The 20,859-nt window shown below is 37.9% G+C and overlaps 1 protein-coding gene across 3 annotated transcripts in view; it reads left to right on the top strand.

Moving 5' to 3' along the window:
- Plcb1 (phospholipase C beta 1) overlaps positions 1 to 20,859 on the top strand; it is a 710,898-nt gene that overhangs the window by 613,006 nt on the left and 77,033 nt on the right. For 2 of the 3 annotated variants that reach the window (XM_005320485.4, XM_078051429.1), the window contains 4 exons: positions 1,846 to 1,922; positions 2,027 to 2,116; positions 3,667 to 3,724; positions 4,974 to 5,060. In XM_005320485.4, coding sequence (XP_005320542.2) covers positions 1,846 to 1,922; positions 2,027 to 2,116; positions 3,667 to 3,724; positions 4,974 to 5,060 — 312 coding nt within the window. Of the gene's footprint in view, positions 1 to 1,845; positions 1,923 to 2,026; positions 2,117 to 3,666; positions 3,725 to 4,973; positions 5,061 to 16,304; positions 16,431 to 20,859 lie in introns of all 3 variants that reach the window. The other variant, XM_005320486.4, reaches the window with a different exon arrangement.

The following is a 20,859-nucleotide window of genomic DNA, read 5'->3' as shown; positions in this document are numbered from 1 at the left end:
GATTACTATTTATTTGTTTTTGCAGTGCTGAGGATCAAACTCAGAGCTTCACATGTGCTCAGCAAATGCTCTAGCTATATGCTCTGCCCCTAGCCCCTTATGTTTGTTTTAAAGGAATGTGGGTACTATATTGTAATTCTTAAGAGAATTTCTTCCTTGACTTCTTTGATTCTCTTTGACAAGGACTTTCAAAAACAATTTTAAATACCATAATGAAAAGGCACTATAGAGTAGTGGTGAAGGCCAGGAGCCATGGAGCCTGTTTGGATTTATACCCAGCTCTGACACTTACCAGCTATGTGGCTCTGAGCCCAGGACTTGACCTTCTATGTCGATGTGTTCAATTCTCAAGTGAAGACATAGCACCAACTCATAGGGCAACTCTCAGATTAAATAAGTATATGCATGTAAAACTCTCCAAATTGTGCCTAACATATGTAGCACATATAAATTATCAGTGAAAATTTGCTGGATGAGGATTACAGTCAACTCTGTATCTTTGGGTTCCACATCTGCAGGTTCAACCAACAGTTGATCAAAAATATTTGAAAAGAACTCTTGTTTCTGCATTAAATGTATGCAAACATTTTTTAACATTATTCCCTAAAATATATTATAACTATTTATATATTTATAAGTAAATATATATGTTTATATATAAATAGAAAACAGAGCTCAGGAGGAACCTGGTCTTTGTCCATTTACATTGTGTTAGGTATTATAAGTGATGTAGAGATAATTAAAAATACAGGAGGATATGTGTAGGTTATATACCATTGCTACACCATTTAAAATAAAGGACTCCATGGAATTTGGTATCTTAAAGTGGTCCTGGGGCCAACCCTCCACTGCATATTACTATGTCACTATTATAATTACCACTTATATAAGACTAATCAAAAGGAGAATCTTCTCTTTGGGGAACAACAACAAGGCCTTTCAAAGGAAACCCACACTCTCTTTTTGGTGCTTCAGTGAGAAGCCTTGAGTCCAGTGGCCATAGTCACTTGAGCAATCGCAAAAGCTTCCATAATGTAACAAAGAAAGAAGACATTAGTGTGCAAAATTATCTTCATGTAATTGATAAGCACTTACTAGGCATCTAGTTTTCCAGAATTATATAAAGTGCCAAGGACATGAAGAACAAATAATTGTGCCCTTGACTCTTGGTTTGATATGAAAATTGGAAACAAAATAACTAAATAATTACATTCATGCTGATGCAAAATTTAATGGAAGGACAGAAGAGAATTTCTGATGCTCCATTGTAACAGCTGCAAAGACACAAACATCAGTTTAAAAGATGGATAACTCATGTCATCCTCGAACCAATTCAACAATGAATGAAAGCTGGAAACCAAGAATTATAATTAATTATTGATTATAACTTACATTTGCATCATGCTCATTTCTAAGTGTGATAGTACCTCCAAAAACTAAAGGCAGTGATAATCTCATTTAAAATCAAGAATGTAGATTCAGAAAATATGGACCCTATTCCCAAATCCCAGCTTCAATAAGTCATAGAGTAGAGATAGGACCTAGTTCTACATGGTGAGCTCCACATTGTTTTCCTTGAGTCAAGCTGCTATAACTTGCACAACAATCTAATGAATTCAGTTTAATTTAAAAAAAATCACATTAAAGTCCATATGCCCTAATAATATGACAGTTTTAACTTCTATCCTCTTTTAAAATGTTAGATATCTGGCAAATTTAACCATTATTAAACATTCATCACAGATTTTCTAACCACAGATGCTATTATTTGGGGTGGAATGTGTAGGGGAAGGAAGCTCTATTTATGATCATGTAAAACAACAAACTGGTATTTTCTTTCCCCAGCTCATTCAAAAGTTGACAGATGTTGCTGAAGAGTGTCAGAACAACCAATTAAAGAAGCTCAAAGAAATCTGTGAGAAGTAAGCCTTCATTCCCATGGCATGCTTATATACATTTATTAAACACAAGTTACCATTTGATTTGCCAAATCCCACCTCACCTTGTACTTCTATTTTGATTTCAGAGAGAAGAAAGAATTAAAGAAGAAAATGGATAAAAAGAGGCAGGAGAAGATAACAGAAGCTAAATCCAAAGACAAAAGCCAGATGGAAGAGTAAGTTTAAAAGATCCACTCTCCCCTAGAGTGGTCCACTTGACCTTTTGAATGTAGCTCTGAGGCTTATTTTTAAAAGGAACCTGTTTTTCTTTTCTTTTTCTCTCTCCTACTCCCTAAGCTGGGGGGCGGGGAACAAGATTCCCTTTAGTTACCTGTACTCCACAGGTAGGAGATGTCTGCCAGAGAATCTAGGAAGTGCATATGTCCCAAATTAACAAGTAAATCCTAACACACCATCAGGAGCCCTGGTACCTTCTACCAGAGCACACCTGGAAAGTAGCCTTTGAAAAACTCCTTTAAAAGCCCTCTGTTGGCGGAATCACAGCCCCAGGGACCAGAGTCCTCTGTGTTTCTCCTTTGCTAGCAAAGCAATAAAACAACTTTTTCCTTTTTCTCAAAACCGTGTCCTCCTTATTAAATTGGTATTAGTTGGCATTGGGGACAAGGGCGGAGCTTTCAGTTATACTTGTACCTGGGAGTTATTTTGTTTTTCATCAGAGTAACAGATCCTTAACCAGGCAAGACCCTTCTGTGAAATTTCTCCTCAAATTAACCTTTCAAATGATCCCCTTTGTAAGGGATTTTGTTATGCTCGAATTCGGGACCCCCAAAAGACCACCAGAGACCAAGATCAATGTAAGCAACAAAGAGGTGTTTATTGCAAGCTAGCTCAGTCCTCTTTGCACACACAGCAACCGATGACACTGAGAGCCCCGAGCCTAGGGTTTGCAGCAGTTTTTTATACACTCTTTGGGGAAGGCAAGGACCTCACATACATGATAGCATCTCTTAGCAAATCATCACATACCACGGGAAAATCATAAAACACTCTAAAACATGATTAGCACCTTCACTGGCGGAAACAAGTTGGGTAGGGGTGATTGGTCAGTACAAGAGAGAGATTCATTTGAACACATTGGTTTAAGCCATGAGGGGTGTACGAGCTGAACTACATGGTTTCCCAATATGTTATCAACCACCATAAACTGCTGGGAGGGTCATCTGGCATCCCAGATATTTTCCAAGTCTCATTCTGATTGATGGCTGCTAGGGGGTTGTTGTGGGTCCCCACCTAGCCTGACTGAGTCAGGGACACCTGGCGCAGCAGATCTCTCCTGTTATTTGTAAATAAACAACTCAGCAGGGTGGGAATGTGCCTAGGAGTGCTGTGTCGGTCTTTCCAAGGACCAGGGTCACGCCCACTTCCTTGGACAGGCTTTGCTCTGAGGTAGAGGCTGGTTTTTCAATTTAACAGTGAACTATCAAATAAAGGGTAGTTCAATAAAATATTGAGGCACACCCAAAGCCTTATAGATAGAAAGTAAATGACCAAATGCCCACTGTCCAAATTGTCAGGCAACCTTCACTCAGAGCACTTCATGAAAACAGAGCTCATGCCTTAGGAGGAACAAGACCTTTGTCCAGCAGCTGACAAATTATACCTTCCTCACAGCAGCAATAATTATGTTAAAAGTTCATAAACTTTCATCTAAAAGTCTGAGGTTCCAGATGAGTTGGTGTAATGATCTATGCATCATTTGCCTCAGGGAGAAGACAGAGATGATCCGGTCCTACATCCAGGAGGTGGTGCAGTATATCAAAAGGGTATGTGGGTCATTACTCTCTATCCTTTGCAAACTGCATGTGAACATTTTTGTGAGCTCATTGAGAACTTCTGGAAGTAAAAACCATGCCTTGTTGCATCTGTTTATCACCAGCACCCAGCAGAGCTAATTCAGGGAGCAGGCATTCCATAATCAATGTTTTTGCAAGTTTATTTCAAACCACTCTATGTATAAAAGAACTAATCTGAAAATTGGCAAGAATCATTTGCAAAGACAGGAGCCTAGATATGAAATGTCCTTGGAAATTGGGGGAGCGGGCACAAAGGGCTTTTATAGGGAGAGAAAGACTTGATAGTGAATCAATGGGTGGGAAAGCTACTTCTAAGTGGGATCTAGTCATCTGAGACTTGTGTCTCCTTTTTTTCTCTTTCCTCTCTCAATGGAGCTTGGCCTCCTGGGGCTAGTTCCTGTGTTCCCTTTAAAGGAGCATATTGCTTTTCTACAAGCTAAACCTCACAGCAAGTTATGGGCTTTGTGTTATTGATGCCCAGAACTAAAGATTAGGGAAGGGGATTATACATTCTGTTATCTGAAGGTCACCAGATGTTTTGGGTTCTGTAAATCTAGATTATTCCCCAGTTAATATCTTCATCACTTAGCTGGGATTTTCTTTAGAATTTAGAATACAGGGCAAAAGGGAGGGCATGTAACTTTGTGGAGGTACAAAGGAAAGGGCAGCTAAAGAAACTCAGGTACCCCCTCTGTTTATTTCCTTTGTTACTAGGGAATGAATCCAGTGCTCCTCTAACACTGAGCCACATCCCCAGTCCCTCTTATTTTTTTGTTTTGTCTCCCTAAATTGCCCAGGCTGGCCATGAATTTGTGATTCTACTGCCTCAACATCCCAAGGAGCTGGGATTACCTGTGCATCAAGGCACTTGGCTAGGAGTCGCTGCTTTTACCCAGGGGCAGTTCTTATTTTTAATTTTCAATTTTATGAATGAAAATGTTCAAACATTTACAAAAATCTAAGTCTATTGTCCATCATCCCATCCCACCCTTTCCTTTGTGCCCCTTCAAAACTTGTCTGGTCTTCTGTAAATGAAAGGGCTATTCTTGACCAGAGTACCACATGATTAAATATGTGCCATAGATTTGAAAGCTTTCATTTTTTTTTCTAAAATATATGTATATATACATATATACAAACTCAAAAGCATTTTTTTTTCTGAAAATGATCCCCTCCTCTCTTTCTCTCTCTCTTTTTTTTTCTGGATAATTTATTATAGTTAGAAGAGGCACAAGGTAAACGACAAGAAAAACTCTTGGAGAAACACAAGGAAATCCGCCAGCAGATACTGGACGAGAAGCCCAAGGTAAATAGAACTGAATAATAATTCATAATGCTTTCATTTAATTTCCATTCCGTAAGAATAAAGCCTTCCTGATTCAGGTAAGTACCTAACACCATTGCAGATCAGATCTTACATGTGAAACTTTCATCTTTCTCCAAGACAGTAAGAATCTTTTCAAGGATATTTTGAAAGCATTTATCACCAACTGGTGAGCTTCTAAAAACCGCAAGTACAGGGAACCACCTCTGGATATTTGGTTTCATGGTCTGAAATGTGGCTACAGGAATTTTTAAAGTGCCCCTACCCAAGCTGGTTATGCATTTGAAGACTAACCAAGCCTCCCTCTCATTCTGCTCCAAGCATCTTGGGTAATGTTGCAATGTCATATTCTGTCCAGCAGAGGATGCCCTGCACCCAGATCACTCCGGCTTTTACCCAATAAAACAGTCTCATAAGCCAGAAAAAAACAAATCTTTTGTTTCCCCTACAGTAGCAGTTCATTGGGACTTCACTTTAAACTCATAATATGACTGGGGGGAATATAGCTCAGTGGCAGAGTGAGTGCTTAGTGTGTGCAAGGCCATAGGCTTGATCCTAAGCACCAATAAAACAAAACAATTATATTATGCTCATTGCTTGTTAAAATGAATCACCTCATGAATATTCAATTGAACCTAATATCCATAAATCAAATACTTTCAGGTGAGCCAACAGCATCTGTTTTAGAATATTCCATCTATCTTGATTTGGTACCAAATAAATTTTTTGTGTATAAAAACAAGGGCATTCTTCAGTTTAAAATGCAGAAAATAGTTAAAAATACTGCCATTCTACACAAGCACTTTTTGAGCAAAGCTCAAGTGTTAGTTTTATACAGTTTTATACTTAATTCCCCAGTTTACTTCAGCGGGATTTCTCATGGCTAAATACATTCTCATATTTATTTATGCTCTTCAATTTTCATATTTGTTGTATTAAAACACTTACTTAATATTTTGGGTTCTTAAAGTTTTTAGAAATATAGATCCTCAAGCAAAATGAATAATTATTTAGATATGTTGTTAATTCTTATGTTTCTCATATACATATTTAATTTAGATATTCTTAGCCACCTTCTCAGACTGCTTGTCCATATCAAACAGCATATATTTTTATCATAGTTTTATAAATTGCAATATAGTCATCTCCTCTCACCCAAGTTTCACTATTATTAATTTTAGATGCCAACAGTCAACAGTAATCTAAAAAATATTGCATGGGATATTCCAGAAATAAATAATTCATAAGTCTTAAATTACATGCCTTTCTGAGTGATGAAATATGTCATCCATCCCCCTTCAGCTGCCCCAAAAGAGAATCATCCCTTGCTCCAGTGTAGCCACATATGTATATGGCCTGATCATCCATCCCTTAGCAGCCTCTCTTATTATGAGATTGACTGCCAAGGTAGCACAGGGTTTGTATGACCCATTTTTTAAAAGTTAATAATAGCCCCAAAGCTCAAGAGTAGTACTCCAAAGAGGCACCAGGGCATAAAACATGTAGGCAGCAAGTAACTCATATTTTGTGGTAATGCTCAGTTCGTCTAGGAAAAACCTTACTATATTCAGGATTTGATACTATCTATTGATTCAGATTCCTACTGAGGGTCTTGGATCATATTCCATGGAAAAAAAGAACTCCTACATTCATGATTCCTCATTTTTAAATGCTCAAATATTTTTAATAGAAGACCAGGTTTGATTAAAATTTAAGAAATTACTTTAATAATCAGTCCCTTGTGGATATATTCAGATACATACATTTTCAATCCATGCTGTCTGATTTTAAATGTGTCATTATTTCACTGATGTAGTATATTTGCATATAGTGGATATCTTACAAGTCAGTTTTTGTATTTTTAGAAAATCCGTCTTGGGAAATATCATTTTCACATAGTTTTATTTTGCTTTAGAGTATGTGTGTGTGTGTGTCCACATGTGTGCATGTGCTCCCATGCACATGGGCATGCCTGTGTGTATTTTGGTCAAACGATGTCAAATGTTTTACTTATAGATAAAATGCAATATAAACCTGTTAAAATTGCATAATGCACTATAAATAACTTATACAAAAATTTTCCTGTGACTGATCTAGGTCACCATGATTAAAACCTACAAGAGATGTCAAAGCACCTTTTAACCTTTTCACTGCATATAAACAACCACTGTAGGAACTAACAACTTGGACCAGCTTATCAGTCAGAGTGTAATCAGTTGCACTTCTATAGAAGACCCAATTTAAACTGACTTAAACAGAAGTAAACTTTGTAAGTCACATTACTGGAAGTTTAGAGGTGTCATAGTGCTGGGAATGGTTAATTCTAGGGGCTCAACAACCTCATCAAGAAGCTAGGTATTATCAGTTACCATTGTTATATCTTTCCATCTTCAAACTATAAGACATAGTCACGAAATGCCTGCCAAAGCCTATGTATTTTAACCTTACATAAAAACATTTCAAGGCAGAACAGGGAATGTCTTCCTTTTGTAACCCTTTTTAGGATGGAGGGAAACTTTCCGAAATTCCCCCCCCCCCAGTAGGTTTATCTTATTGGCTCTTATAGTACCATGTTCTCATTCTTAAACTAATAGTAGGTAAGAGAGTGTAATTTTCATGGTTGTCTTAGAGTGATTACAAAGGTGGGGGGAGGATCCAGCTTCTCCTCAATTCCAGGGTCACTAGATACCTGGACACAATTGATATTTTATCATTAGAGAGTAAATAGCACTTTAGTAGGTAATTAGCAGTGTGTGGGACAACCATATTTATAGCAGTTTTAAATTTCTTCTTTCTTGGCCCTGTAGAAATAGATCTGAAATGGTAATTAGTAGTTCTAATGTCTTCACTTTTTTACTGCACATAGGTGCAATGATGTATTCCCCTTTGCTTTGCATCCATGAAGTTGCTCTATGACCATCTTATTGTAAATGGATTTTATGTTTTCCCTTGAAAATTATTGGTTTCATGCAGACCAAAGTATTTATTGAAGGGAACTCTTTGGGCCTTACAACGTATTTTGAGCTGGGTTCTGTGGTACACACCTATAATTCCAGTGACTCAGGAGGCCAAGGCAAGAGGTTTGCAAGTTTAAAGCCAGCCTCAGCAATTTAGTGGGGCCCTAAGCAACTCAGTGAGGCCCTGTCTCAAAATAAAATACAAAATGGTGGGGAGAAAGGAGAGGCTTGGGATGTGGCTCAGTAGTTGAGTGCCCCTGGGTTCAATCCTTGGTACCAAGAAAAAAAAAAAGTGCTTTGAAACCATGACCTGAATACTAAAATTAGAAATATTCTGGGACATAGCATGTGAAGGAAAATTCTAATAGCAATAACAAGGAGAAGTGTGTTAGTTCTCCATCGCTATGACAAAAATATGTGAGATAATCCACTTCAGAAGAAGAGAGGTTTATTTTGGCTCACAGTTTCAGAGCTTACAGTCTGAACAGTCTGTTGCTTGGCCCTGTTGCTCTGGGTCTGTGGCAGCACAGTACCTCATGGCAGGAGTACAAGAGAGAGGAAGGCTGTTCATATAGTTACCAGAAAGCAAAGAGAGAGGGGCAGGGTTGGGGGATCCCAATTTCCTTTTCAAGGAGATGCCTCCAGTGACCTAACTTCCTCCCAGTAAGCCCCACCTCTTAAAAGTTCCATCTCCTCCCCATAGTGCTTTATGCTGGGGCTCTCCATCTTTAACACATGGGCCTTTGGGAAACAGATCAGATCCAAACTATAGTGAGGAGCAATACTAAGCAGTAGAGCAAAACAATTAGATCAAGCAGGGAACATCTGGAGAAAGACTAAAGCACAGGACAGCAAATGAAGGCTCATGAGTGGTCAAGTCAGCCAAGAGAACAGTCACCAATGCACCTATAAATGTGGGGCATGGACTAGAAGTAGACGGGAATTGGCTTTGAAGTCATCCCTCTTCACATGCAAGATCAGAATGGCCATTGGAGCTTAACGTAGAAATGAGGGAACAAAATAAAAAGAGGAACAGCTCAAGAAACTGAAATCCATCCATCATATCTATAAAACAGCTTCCCTGAGGCAGTTGCACTCAGAAAGATGAGAAGACAAGGGATTTTGTAACATCTACAAACAATTCCACTGGGAGGAAGTTAGGTCACTGGAGGCATCTCCTTGAAAAGGAAATTAGGATCCCCCAACCCTGCCCCTCTCTCTTTGCTTTCTGGTAAGTTTTGGGTGAAGAATTTGAGCAGACATAATAGCAGATGTTGTCAAAGACAACTGCAACCTTCTGATGAAGGGGAAGGCATGCAAACTGCCATAAGTTAATAAGGACAACGAGTTCCTCCTCCAGTGCTTTACAGATGGGATAACATTTTCTAACTAGAAACTGATCATGGCTGATCATTGGCTACAGCAGAAATAAATATTACATGACATCATGTTTCTTTCATGGTAACACTGGATGTAATGATCCATGTTCTCTTCATCCCCTTAAGTAATGCTATCATGTGCTTGATGTTCCCAGTCCTGTCTATAACAGGAAGGAGGCTCTTTCTGCCTTATTTTGCTCTGATGATGGGACTGTTTTGAGCTATTCTGAACTCTAGTCATATAAGCATAATTTTCTAAGCTTCTGGTAAATAACTCATTTAATAGTAACAAACAAATATAAAAATTATTTTAACAAAAGAGTTTCGAAAAGCCAGTGGTTGAAAGTCAAAAGGGTCCATTGTTGGCAAGAAATTGTTCCACTAGCTAGATTTATAGCAAGTTACCTATGAATATTAATTGAAAGTGTAACTCAACAATAAGTCCAATGACCTAGAAAGACCAAGTGGAGTTCTCATCACTTTTTACCATTCTGCAACAGAACATTCCCAGGAGAACGTGCCTCATCAAAACCAGGCTTAAAATCCATTTCATTTACTCCCTGAGTGGGCCAGATTTTTAGTCCTGCTCACCTGTATTTGTTAGAGAATCAAGTAGAGAGATCCAATGTGAATGCTTATTTCAGGTTGTCCCACTTCATGACATGTACAAAGCCCTTTTTACATATAAAGTCTCATTTAAAAAGAGATTTAATAAGTCCATTCCTTTTGCATGCAATTTTTGAGGGCATTACAGAAAATGGAAGTCAGTGGTCCTTACAGGCCATTTATACAACTGGTAAATGTTTGACACACAATCAAGTTATATACTGCTATAGGTAACTCCCACTGAAATTTATTAAGTTATAAACAACAGTGGGTGTTCTTAAAAGGGAATAATCAGCTGTTTTTCAGTAGAATTCTAAATTCTGGAGAAATGTTCAGCTGCATGTCTATGAGCCGTGAGAAATTTGATTCAGTCCCTAAGTGTATGAGTTCCTAGTTTGAATTAAGGTGTATCTTTTATGAAACTCAATAATGCAGAATTCTTAAGGTGGATAACAAAAAAAAAAAAAAAAAAACAGGCCAGTCTTCCACCTTAGTGACATAATTGGTCTCCTTGGGATTTCCATATCTGGGTTTGCCAAAGTGAATAGCAGAGGATTTAGGTGTCCAAAACTTGTTAGAAGCAACTCAAGGACCCTATTGCTAATGCACAGAAACCATGCCTCTTGTGTTCCTGTGCAGCTCTGAATTGATCCATTATACAAAAGACCTTCTGCTTTTTCCATGCACACTTCAGAGAGATTTATTTTAACATGTTGAAACATCATTCATCAGGAGTTGCCTTGAATTGGCTGTGAATATTCCAATGTATATTGATCACTTTATATCTACTGATTCTCATTACAAGAAGAAGCATCTTTTGAGGTGACTTTTTAATGAACTGTCTCCCTAACCTCATAAAACAGTCGATAAATGTATAATTTACTTTTTCTCTGACACTTAATTTGTCTTTGATGTTTCTTAGGACACAGGTTTTCTGTTTTAATTTAGCTCATCATTGAGAGAGAATTCCAGGAAGCTTCAGGGCATTTTAATTTATTCACAAAGAACATTTCATCATGTAGCTACTTGTTCTTCTTCTTCTTCTTTATTCCATCAGGGAAATAGACACCAATTTTTCTCATTTCCCCTCTGACATCTTTGCAACAGGGCAAGTGACTCATCTTTATGTGAAGTTGAGTCTAGTCAGACCTACTGCTGGCCTCTGAGACAGAGTCCTAAATGTGGCCGATATTACCCCCAAGTGATTGAGGATGGGACCGTTAACTTAGGGGTTTAAAGAGAAACCATTTTTCTTAAATGATTCAGTTGTGCCTTCTCTAATCTTTGGCTAGCTTGTGAGGGAAAATGTGGATTCTCTGGACTACTATCTATCTCTATTCTACACAAGATTTTTTTTTCAACTTTATTAATGAGGACTTGCCTTTTTAGAAAAAAAAATATATACATATATATATATGTATGTATATACACACACACACACACAGACACACACATATATATATATATATTCATTATTTTCTTGAGTATAAAACTCGGACATATTTACTTTTATTCTGGTAATTACCAAGCTACTGGGACAGTTTGACTCCATTTGTCCACTCTCAACTTATTTTTGAAATTTATTTTGATTCTATAGATGCTTAAACTCGTAAGATATGATTATTCTATTTTAAACATTGGTGTTCATTTAGATTTGCCTATGTTCATAACTTTCTTTGCTACACATTTTTTCAGTGTCTCAGATTATTTGGGAACACTGCCTCATATTTTCTCTGGAAGTTCCTTTTATGTGATCCACAGTAAGAAACTCATTGGGGTTTTTATTTTTGGCTTTTGCATTCCCCACCCCCAAGAATGTCCTTATTATTTTTTTTTAGTGTGCATGAGAATACCCATTTCTTTTTATTCTGAGATGATACAGTCACTGATTATAGAATTTAATGTTGGCAATTATTTTTCTTATAGTTTGAAAGTAAAACTTTACTGTCCTCTAACTTCTACTATTTTTTATTTAACTATTAGTTTACTTATTTTGATGATAAATTTTTATTTTTCCCCCTTTGGCTGCATTTAGGAATATATATATATATATATATATATATATATGTATATATATATATATGTATGTATATATATATAACATGTTTATATTTTATACATATATATTTTATAGCATATCTGGATATGTGTTTCAGGTGGCTAGATGGATAACATATCAGTTTTATAAAAACTCTGAGCTAACATGTCAATAAATAATGGCTTATGTCCAATTTTTCCTCTTCTCTGCTAGAGTTCTGTGTGCATGCACATATATTTTTGCATATAAGATAAAATGGACCACCTTACTTAACTTTCTCTCTTAACCCTTCAGTATTTTCCATATTTTTATCTCTTTGTGCTGCCCTGTGGATACATTTTTTCTGACCCTTTTTCTGATGCACCAATTCTTTGCTTAAATTGCTGTTTTATTGACCCTCTGAGTTTTTAACTTTAGGTTTTGCATTTTATATTATTTCTAGAAGTTCTATTGGTCTATCTTCAAATCTACAAATCTGTATGTCGTACTTGTTGCAGGGAAGATTCCCTGTGAGATCTCTCATTCCTGGTTTTGCTTAGGGCCCTTGTCCATCAAAGCTGCTGAAAGATGAATTCAAAGTTTCCAGCTTTAGCAAAAACTCATCAGGTCAAAATAGATGCCTTGCTTATTATAGGTCAGGGTTCACTGCTCCTTTCAGTTTGGTCCCAATCATTCTTTCAGTTTTTGTGGTTCTTAGGGTGTTTCAAGGAGATAGTTTTACTATCAAATTGAGGTTTTTAAATTGCTTTCAGGGAAGGATGGTCCAAATACAACCTAATGGAATATTATAAGAAATAAGAAGCCCCACCCCACCCCATGATGTTTCTAAATGTTTTAAGTTAATTAACATCTGTATTACTTGGGATTCAACTATGGAATCATAATGAACAGGGTACACTGTGTGTGCTACAGGGAGTTGTTGATTGCCTCATTCAACCCAGGAGACTGGCTTTATGCAGTCTTAATGATGTCTTTCCCTCTAATGCCAGACTCTGGTAGACAGGCAGTTTGAAAGCGAAGATTAACAAGTAGTCTTGGTGACTTGGGTAATCTGCAGGAGCTGAAACTTTGTCACAGATTTGAACACACACACACACACACCCCCACACACACATTTGGCTCTGGAGTCAGAACAACTAAAGACCCAAGGGGAAAGGGAACTGACTGCAGGCCCAGCTGCTGCTTCTCAACCACCAGACAAATCAACAGAGCAACAATATAGTGCCTGTGTGCTGTAAAAAGGCTGCTGCCTCTCTCAACAATCCTCCAAATCTCCATGAAACCCTTTGGAACTCAAAGAAACGGAACTCTAGGAAATATACTTCAGCTGAGCCACATTGGCACATTACAAAACTATTACCTTGTTATGTAAAAATTAGAAATTTTTTTTATTTAAAAATGCATTGACTTTCTCTTGAAAAATTAGACTACATGATTATAATAGAAACAAGTAAACAAATTCTAGGGCTGCAAAGGAACTCCCCCTTAGGTCTGTATGGTACTCCCTTGTCTGCTTCCTGGATTTCTGTTGCCTGTTGGCCCCTAGAAGGCAACAGATTTGGAGATTAAGACAAAATTGCAGCTGGACATGGTGGCACATGCTTGTAATCCCAGTGGCTCAGAAGGCTGAGACAGGAGGATCATGAGTTCAAAGCCAGACTCAATAAAGGTGAGACCCTAAGCAACTCAGTGAGACCCTGTCTCTAAATAAAATACAGGGCTGGGGATGTGGCTCAGTGGTTGAGTGGCCCTGAATTCAATCCCCAGTACCTAAAAAAAAAAAATTGCAACTTAGAGACACATGAATGCCATTGATTCCTCATCCCTTTCTTTACCCCATCAGCTTTCTTTCCACCTCCTTTTCAATAGTTTCCTTCCCCAAGAATGAGACAGTGTGGGAGCATGGCAATAGATGTATTGCAAGGAAGGCAGAGGAACATGCCCCACCTGCACAAATTGAGGATTATATGTTGGTGGGGTTCAGAGTTTCCCCAGCAAACACTGAATTTAACATCAGGGATAGGATGAGATCAGCCTCAAATATTATTTGGCTTTCATCTTCCCACATGCCATACATGAAAGAAAGCTACACAACCACTGATAAAAAACTTTGGGTTCTATTTCTACTTCTGCATTCCCGTCAACATGCATGATGTATATGAACTTTCCTGCTACTTGATTTTTTAAAATTTTGAATATATCTCTAGGTTTTTTTTTCTTTTATTTAAAATAGTCAAATGCACACACTTCAAACACTTTATAAAGCAAAAATTACAAAACTTTAATTGCTGTCTGGAAACGATTACCTGATTTTACTATGGCCTTCAACATTTTAAGGGAAAGAACAGCCAAACTCCACCTAAGAGAAGTATTTATCAGCAGAAAATTTGAAGGGAAAATATATTAGGTGCTTTGAAATATTTGATGAAGCAGAGTATAGAAGTCAAAGAATAGGCTATCATTAAAGGTCCAAGGTGGGGCTCTTGGGCTGAGAAAACATTGAAGGAAGCTTTGGTTTAAAATAGGAAAGCAGCTGCTAAGAGCTGTGCTCTTTTGCAGGTATTAAGCCTCAAGCCAAAATAGTCTAACTAACTGCTTAGAGTTCTGTTTGTACATTTTAAACAAAAAACAACTGACACAAGTGTTCTCCGTTATTGTGATCATTAATTGAATCTTTGAATTTGACAATAATTTGTAGCTGAAACCAAGCCTCAAAAATGGGGTTTGCCCTAGGTAAACTTGCTTGTTTGCGGGGAAATTTGTACTAAGCTACATCCCCAGTCCTGCTTCCTTTTTCTTTGCACCTTGTATATTACCCGTAACTCTCTAAAACAATGAAAAGTAACTCTTAGTTTGAGCTGATATAATTCTCAAATTTGTTATTGAGTCTTTGTTTTAGGTGGAACCAGGAGAACCATAAGACTCGAAAATTACCGTAAAGCAGTTAAAACATCTATATAATTCTTGAGGTACCAACCATTGTGCAACCACCTTGGCTAATGCCATCATCAATTCTCAGTGGACTTCAAATGGTCTATGAACAGGTCTTCCTGCTGCCCTGTATATCAGTCACAATCCATTCTCAGCATAACAGCCATAATAATTCTTGGAATCGGGTCACTCCTCTGTTCAAGATCCTTCATGGCTCTTATGTCCCCAGAATAAAAGCTGAAAGATACAATGTGATCCAACTCCCCTTTGCTGCAGTCCATTTTTCTGTCTTCATTGATCTGCTCTTTGTTGAGGCCATATTGGAATTCTTACTCAGCCCCAATGAGCCAGCCCAATCCCATCTTGGGCTGTTGTATGGACTGTTTCCTCATCTTCCAAGTCTCTACTTGGGCAGCTCTCCCCTGTCTTGCAAGTCTTTCTCAAACCTGTCTTCTCAAAGAGACTTTCCACCATCACTCTGTATAATTTGGCAACCTTTCTGTGCCACTCTCCCATCATGGTCTTTCTATTCTGCTCTACTTTCTGTTTTTCATAGCACGTATCACCTTCTCCCATTAGATTATACACTTCTTCCTTAATGTCATTCAGTGTCAGTCACGCCCCATAAGAGTATAAGCTCCACAAGGGCAAGGACTTTGTCTGATTTCTTCACTGATGTTTCCTGATGCTGGTGAGATCCAGACACCCCAAAACAATACTTGACAGATAGTTGCATTCAATGAAAATTTTTGGTTTTGAAAATGTAAAAAGATTCATAAATTTTGCATGTCAATTCTTTCTCTGGGACCCTGCTCAGATCCCTCATTCTAATTTTAGTTTATGTGCTTTTGGAGGGAGGACCAATAAATATTCTTTGAATTTATGTAGAAAGCTAATAAGATAAACTTTACATTACAAAAGTAGAGCTCTTAAGGCTATGTTCACTGGGCTTCATTGTTCCACTGAACCAAAGCCATCAATAATTCGGCCTCATCTTTTCTTTGGTTTCTTGATGGCAGTGGGATTTGGTGGAGAATTTTTTTTTTTTAAAGTGGTAGTTGTGATCATATTTGATATCTAATCCCTGGAAAAGATAGGGAAGAACCAAGGAGAACTCAGTAATGAGTTCCTTGGTCTTTCTGGTGCCATGCCACACTGGAGGTGTTGGGAGAAACAATGGAGTTGTAGGCGTTACATCTCCAGCCCACAAGGCACACCAGGAGACCTCCCAGATAAATAATTTAAAACACCAGGTGACTTAGAAAGCAATTTCATTGCCAAAAAAAAATGACAGCCTCCCTTTTTTTCCACACAGGGGGAAGGTTCCTCCTCATTCTTGTCGGAAACTTGCCATGAGGATCCCTCTGTTTCCCCCAAGTTTACTCCCCCCAACCCTCCAGCTCTCAAGTGGTGACCACCGTCCTTCCTTCCTTCCGGCCAGGTAGGACTGGATGGGAGGGCTCGCTTTTGAGAGAACGTGGTGTGTGGCCATCCGGTTTCCAAACAGCATGGACTTGCGCCTTACTCTTCATCCGCCCTTCTCTCTGTCCCCATGTTTTTCTTGCTCCAGTGTGTGGCCACACCCATGATGGTTTCTGGTCCTTTCTTGCCTTCCTCTGGTATTTATTTCTTCATCATTGTAGTCTCTCTTCCTTATATAACTTCCATTCTTCCATATTATCTTTGTGCTCTTTCCTCCTTTGGTTTCTCAATTTGCAAAACTGGATTTCTTTTTAATCTTCATCTTTCTTGCACTCAGAATATTCTTCTCACTTTTGAAACATTTTTTTCTTCTTCCATTCCTGTTTCTTACTGCTCTGTTTCCCCACAGTCCTATTATCTTAAAACTCAGTTAGATCAAATTAATTCCCAGGGAGTCTTCTCAAGACCCTCCACTCGTCTTACCACACCACTCATTTTGAAAGTCTAACAGAATTTGTAATTTGCTTTATTCCCACGTGGTGTTAAGCGGGCAGCTCATGATTTTCTGATCCTGAAGAAACAAGAGGTCTTTGAAATTGCTCACCAATGTGGATGTTTGGGCCAGGAGCTATTGATTGGAGCAAATTGCAAGCTCAAAAGTTAGAAAGGGACTTTAACTTGCCAGTGAGGTGCATCGTAAAATCTATTCTGTTCCTTTCACTAATAAGAAAACTGGTCTAAGTCATTTCAAAGAGTGTGTATTTCAGGGAGAAAAGAAATACCCTTGTGATTTAAGTAAAGCAAACTTCTATAGCACAGTAGGTTATGTTTGACAATATTTGATCGTATGTTGCAAAATAACTAGTAGAAAGGATTGGACTATTCTCAACATAAAGAAGCCACACACGTTTAAGATGATGGATATGGCATTTACTCTGATCAGATCTTAACAATATCTTGTACATTCATTGAAATATTATGCCATCTCTTATAAATATGTACAGTTATCATGTGTTTGTGAACATTTGAAACATTTAAAAAAATTTAAATAGCGAATTTCTATTCTTGTATGTAATGAAATAGAGTTCTATAGCAAGGCTTGGAGCATTTTCATCTTCAAGCATTTATTAATCTGTGAAGTAACACAGTTTAGAAATTGTAATATCAAAGAATTAAGGAAAACAACTTTTTTTATTGAGAAAGGGATATACATTCCTTTACTTCGTCTACGTCAAGGTTTGAAACTCAGTGTGTTGGAAGGGCGTGTGAGTTATTTGGGCATCTTGTTTAATTGCAGACGTCTTGGTTGGGGCCTGATGGTTTGCCTTTCTAACTAACTCCCAGGATATACTACATTTCCACAGACCACATTCTGACTGGTAGGATTCTAGTACATTTCTCTTTCCTGGCTTTTGCTAGCTTTAAACTTTCTTTGTGCTATTTACTTTCTTTGAAAAACATTTTTAACCTAATCACAAACTGGCCCTTTGGTATGTTTTTATTTTCTCCTGACTGTAACATAACAAATTGGGAGAGAGAATGCCATCTGAGAGCAAAGGCACAGCCTGGCCATGAATTCAGGCCATGTCCTCTTAACAGTGGCAATTTTGTTCATATGTGACCTTGTGATAAAGCTTCACTTTGGAAGGTGGCACAGACAAGGGCCATGCAATATTGATTTCCAGTTTCTACGGGAAGCCTCCAGGGAGAGAGACCTTGAAAATGCTTTTGCATTTGCATGTAGAGGATACCCTTCAAATCATCAATGGTGAGCATCATTGGATTTTTTGTTGTTGCATTTCAAACCACAAGTAGAATATTGGATTTTCTCAGGGGATGCAAATGACAACGGACCTAAAAACATATGACTTGGGTTTTGCTTTTCAAAACAAATACATAGAGACATCAATGTTATATTTTTGTCCTTCTGCTCCCTCAGGCCTGTGATAGCCTAATCACAGCTTGCATTCCCTTCAGAATGTACACTGAGCTTCCTGTTTATCAAAAATATTTGTTTTTAAAAAGATACAAATATTCCAAGAATATCTGTACTTTCATAAATTTTTAATCACATTGTTAGTTTTAGTCCCTTTAGTTTCCCACATATAAAATGTGGCATAAAAATAAATTGGTTTCACACTTTCTGTTAAAAAAAATAGATCTCATTGCTAAGAGAGAATAGAAACCTAATTATGCTATTTTATATTTGTAAAAAGAACAAAATGTTCTTTTATAGCAGCATATGAAATATAGATTTTATACTAATTTTAATGTTTCTGCAAACGTTTTTTTTTTTCTTGCTTACTTTTTCATTTGACATTTCCATTTATACACTAGCTGAAAAACACAGTCAGTGAATTGAAAGTCCATAAAGTGATTACACATTTGCTTAAATAAACATATTTTTTCCCATGATAGAAGATTGAGCCTGAGAATACATTTCTAAAATTGTGAGTGAAAATCTTCATTGATAAAATCATACTCCTTCTTATCACCTGGAGATTACTAGGTGAAAATGAACAGGTGAATCACACTTTTAATCCTGGTACCTTCTATTTTGAATAGCTACAAATCATTGCAGAGTGAGATTTAAAACAAACAAAAAATAATGTTTGCTCACTTTCTGTACATATGAACCTTTAGATAAAGAAAAGTAGAGTGATCAATTTCTAAAAATAGCAATGACATATCATTGGAAAATTATAAACATATGCCAAGAATATCTTAAGTGCTTCTTTGTTCTAGATTACAACTATTTCAATAGCACAAAGGAATGGAAAACACAGTTCCTAAATGTTTTAAATTAATAAAATTCAGTTTAAGGTCATAGAAGGACATGAAACATTCTTTCTGATGAAAACCAGCAAAAATGAGCATTATCAGGAACCTTCAAAGCACATTACATGTACTATCTTCTTAGTCTCACTGTTATATATTTGACTATATGAACTTTACTAAGGTCTACTGAGAAGTACCAAACCTTGCACACACCACAGGTATTGTGCCTTTAGGTTGTTATTTTTTTGTTGTTGTTGTTTTGTTTTGTTTTGTTTGTAAGCATCTGAAGGCATGGTTTTATGATCTCCATATCAGCATGTTTGACAGCACTTTCTTATTTTGATGCAGACAGGCAAGCAATATATTGTGTGTCATCTGTGCCTCAGTATACCCATCTATAAAACAGAGATATGACCAGTCTCTTTGTTAGAGGAAGCAGATCTTTTAGTGACTAGAAGGACAGATACCATCCATATATACCAAATCAGCCTCCACAAGATTATGACCAAATCCTGCCAGGGATTTATCCCCCAAGCCAGTCACAATGTCAGGAGACCTTAAACATCACAGGCAACATATTTAAGTTGATGAGAAATCTCCTGTTTTTAACAAATGTCTTTGAGAACAGCTCCCAGTGATAGGTAACAAACAGATGTGAACATGAGATTAAAGGAATAATTCTAAAATCTGGGCTCACTGTCTTGGGTCATGCCCTCATGCTTTCTTTTTAAAAGCAATTTACCTACAGCTCTGCCAGGCTTAGGTAAAGAGGATATGTTGCATTCCACAGCAACCCACCTGTTATCTGCTGGAGAAATGCAGGCCCAAAATGCTTATAAGAAGAACACAAATTACCCTGAAGGGGGGACTTTTGTGGTTCTTACATAGGCCAGATCCCAGAAGTCAGGGAGGTAAGGATAATCCTCCACCAGCCATGAAATCTATAAGAACAGGTTCCCGTTAGAACATGGACCAAAATGACCTAGACTTATCGTGTGCAGTGGGGACTTGTAAATCTGATGTCATCCTGCAGTCCGTCAAAATCAATAGCTGGTCCTGGGAAGGACTCTCTGGATACTTTCCTCAACTCCTGATAAAACTGGAGGGCAGGAGGGGTGCACCATCCTTCTAGTCTCTCAGAGGAACCACTCTCTTCCCTTCCTTGAGCGTGTCCCCTCTTCTCTTTTCCTATCCATTCTCATAAACTCATGCCGGCTACTTTGAGTGACATTTCTGAAATCTTTCGGTCGTGATCACAAGAACTGGTGAGAAAGGGTTGCTGTGATGGCTTCAGCTCCTCAGCAGGCTCTGGCCCTATCACACAGAGACTAAATTTTACAAAACAGACTTGTGAAAGCAGGACTCACTTTTGGGACATCCACCATTGACTGCTGTATCAGTGATGTGCCCATCACACCCAGGAGGAGGCAATGCCAAGCAGAGGGGTTGGGGGGCGCTCCATAGCCTGCACAGGTGGGTCAGGAGATTTTGATTCAACCTTTCTTGCACAGGGCTATTGAAGACTCACAGCTTGTTCTCAAAAGCAGCAAGAATGAAGAAGTGCACACTCATCCCCACCTACTCCCCAATTCAGCTTTTCTTTCTCCATCTTTTCTTTTTGTTCTCATGTGCCATTTACCTTATGGCTGTAGGTACTGAGTTCAAAACAG

Source organism: Ictidomys tridecemlineatus, chromosome 5 (genome assembly GCF_052094955.1).
Source record: "Ictidomys tridecemlineatus isolate mIctTri1 chromosome 5, mIctTri1.hap1, whole genome shotgun sequence".
NCBI lineage: Eukaryota > Metazoa > Chordata > Mammalia > Rodentia > Sciuridae > Ictidomys > Ictidomys tridecemlineatus.
This window is presented reverse-complemented; position numbering and strand designations above follow the sequence as displayed.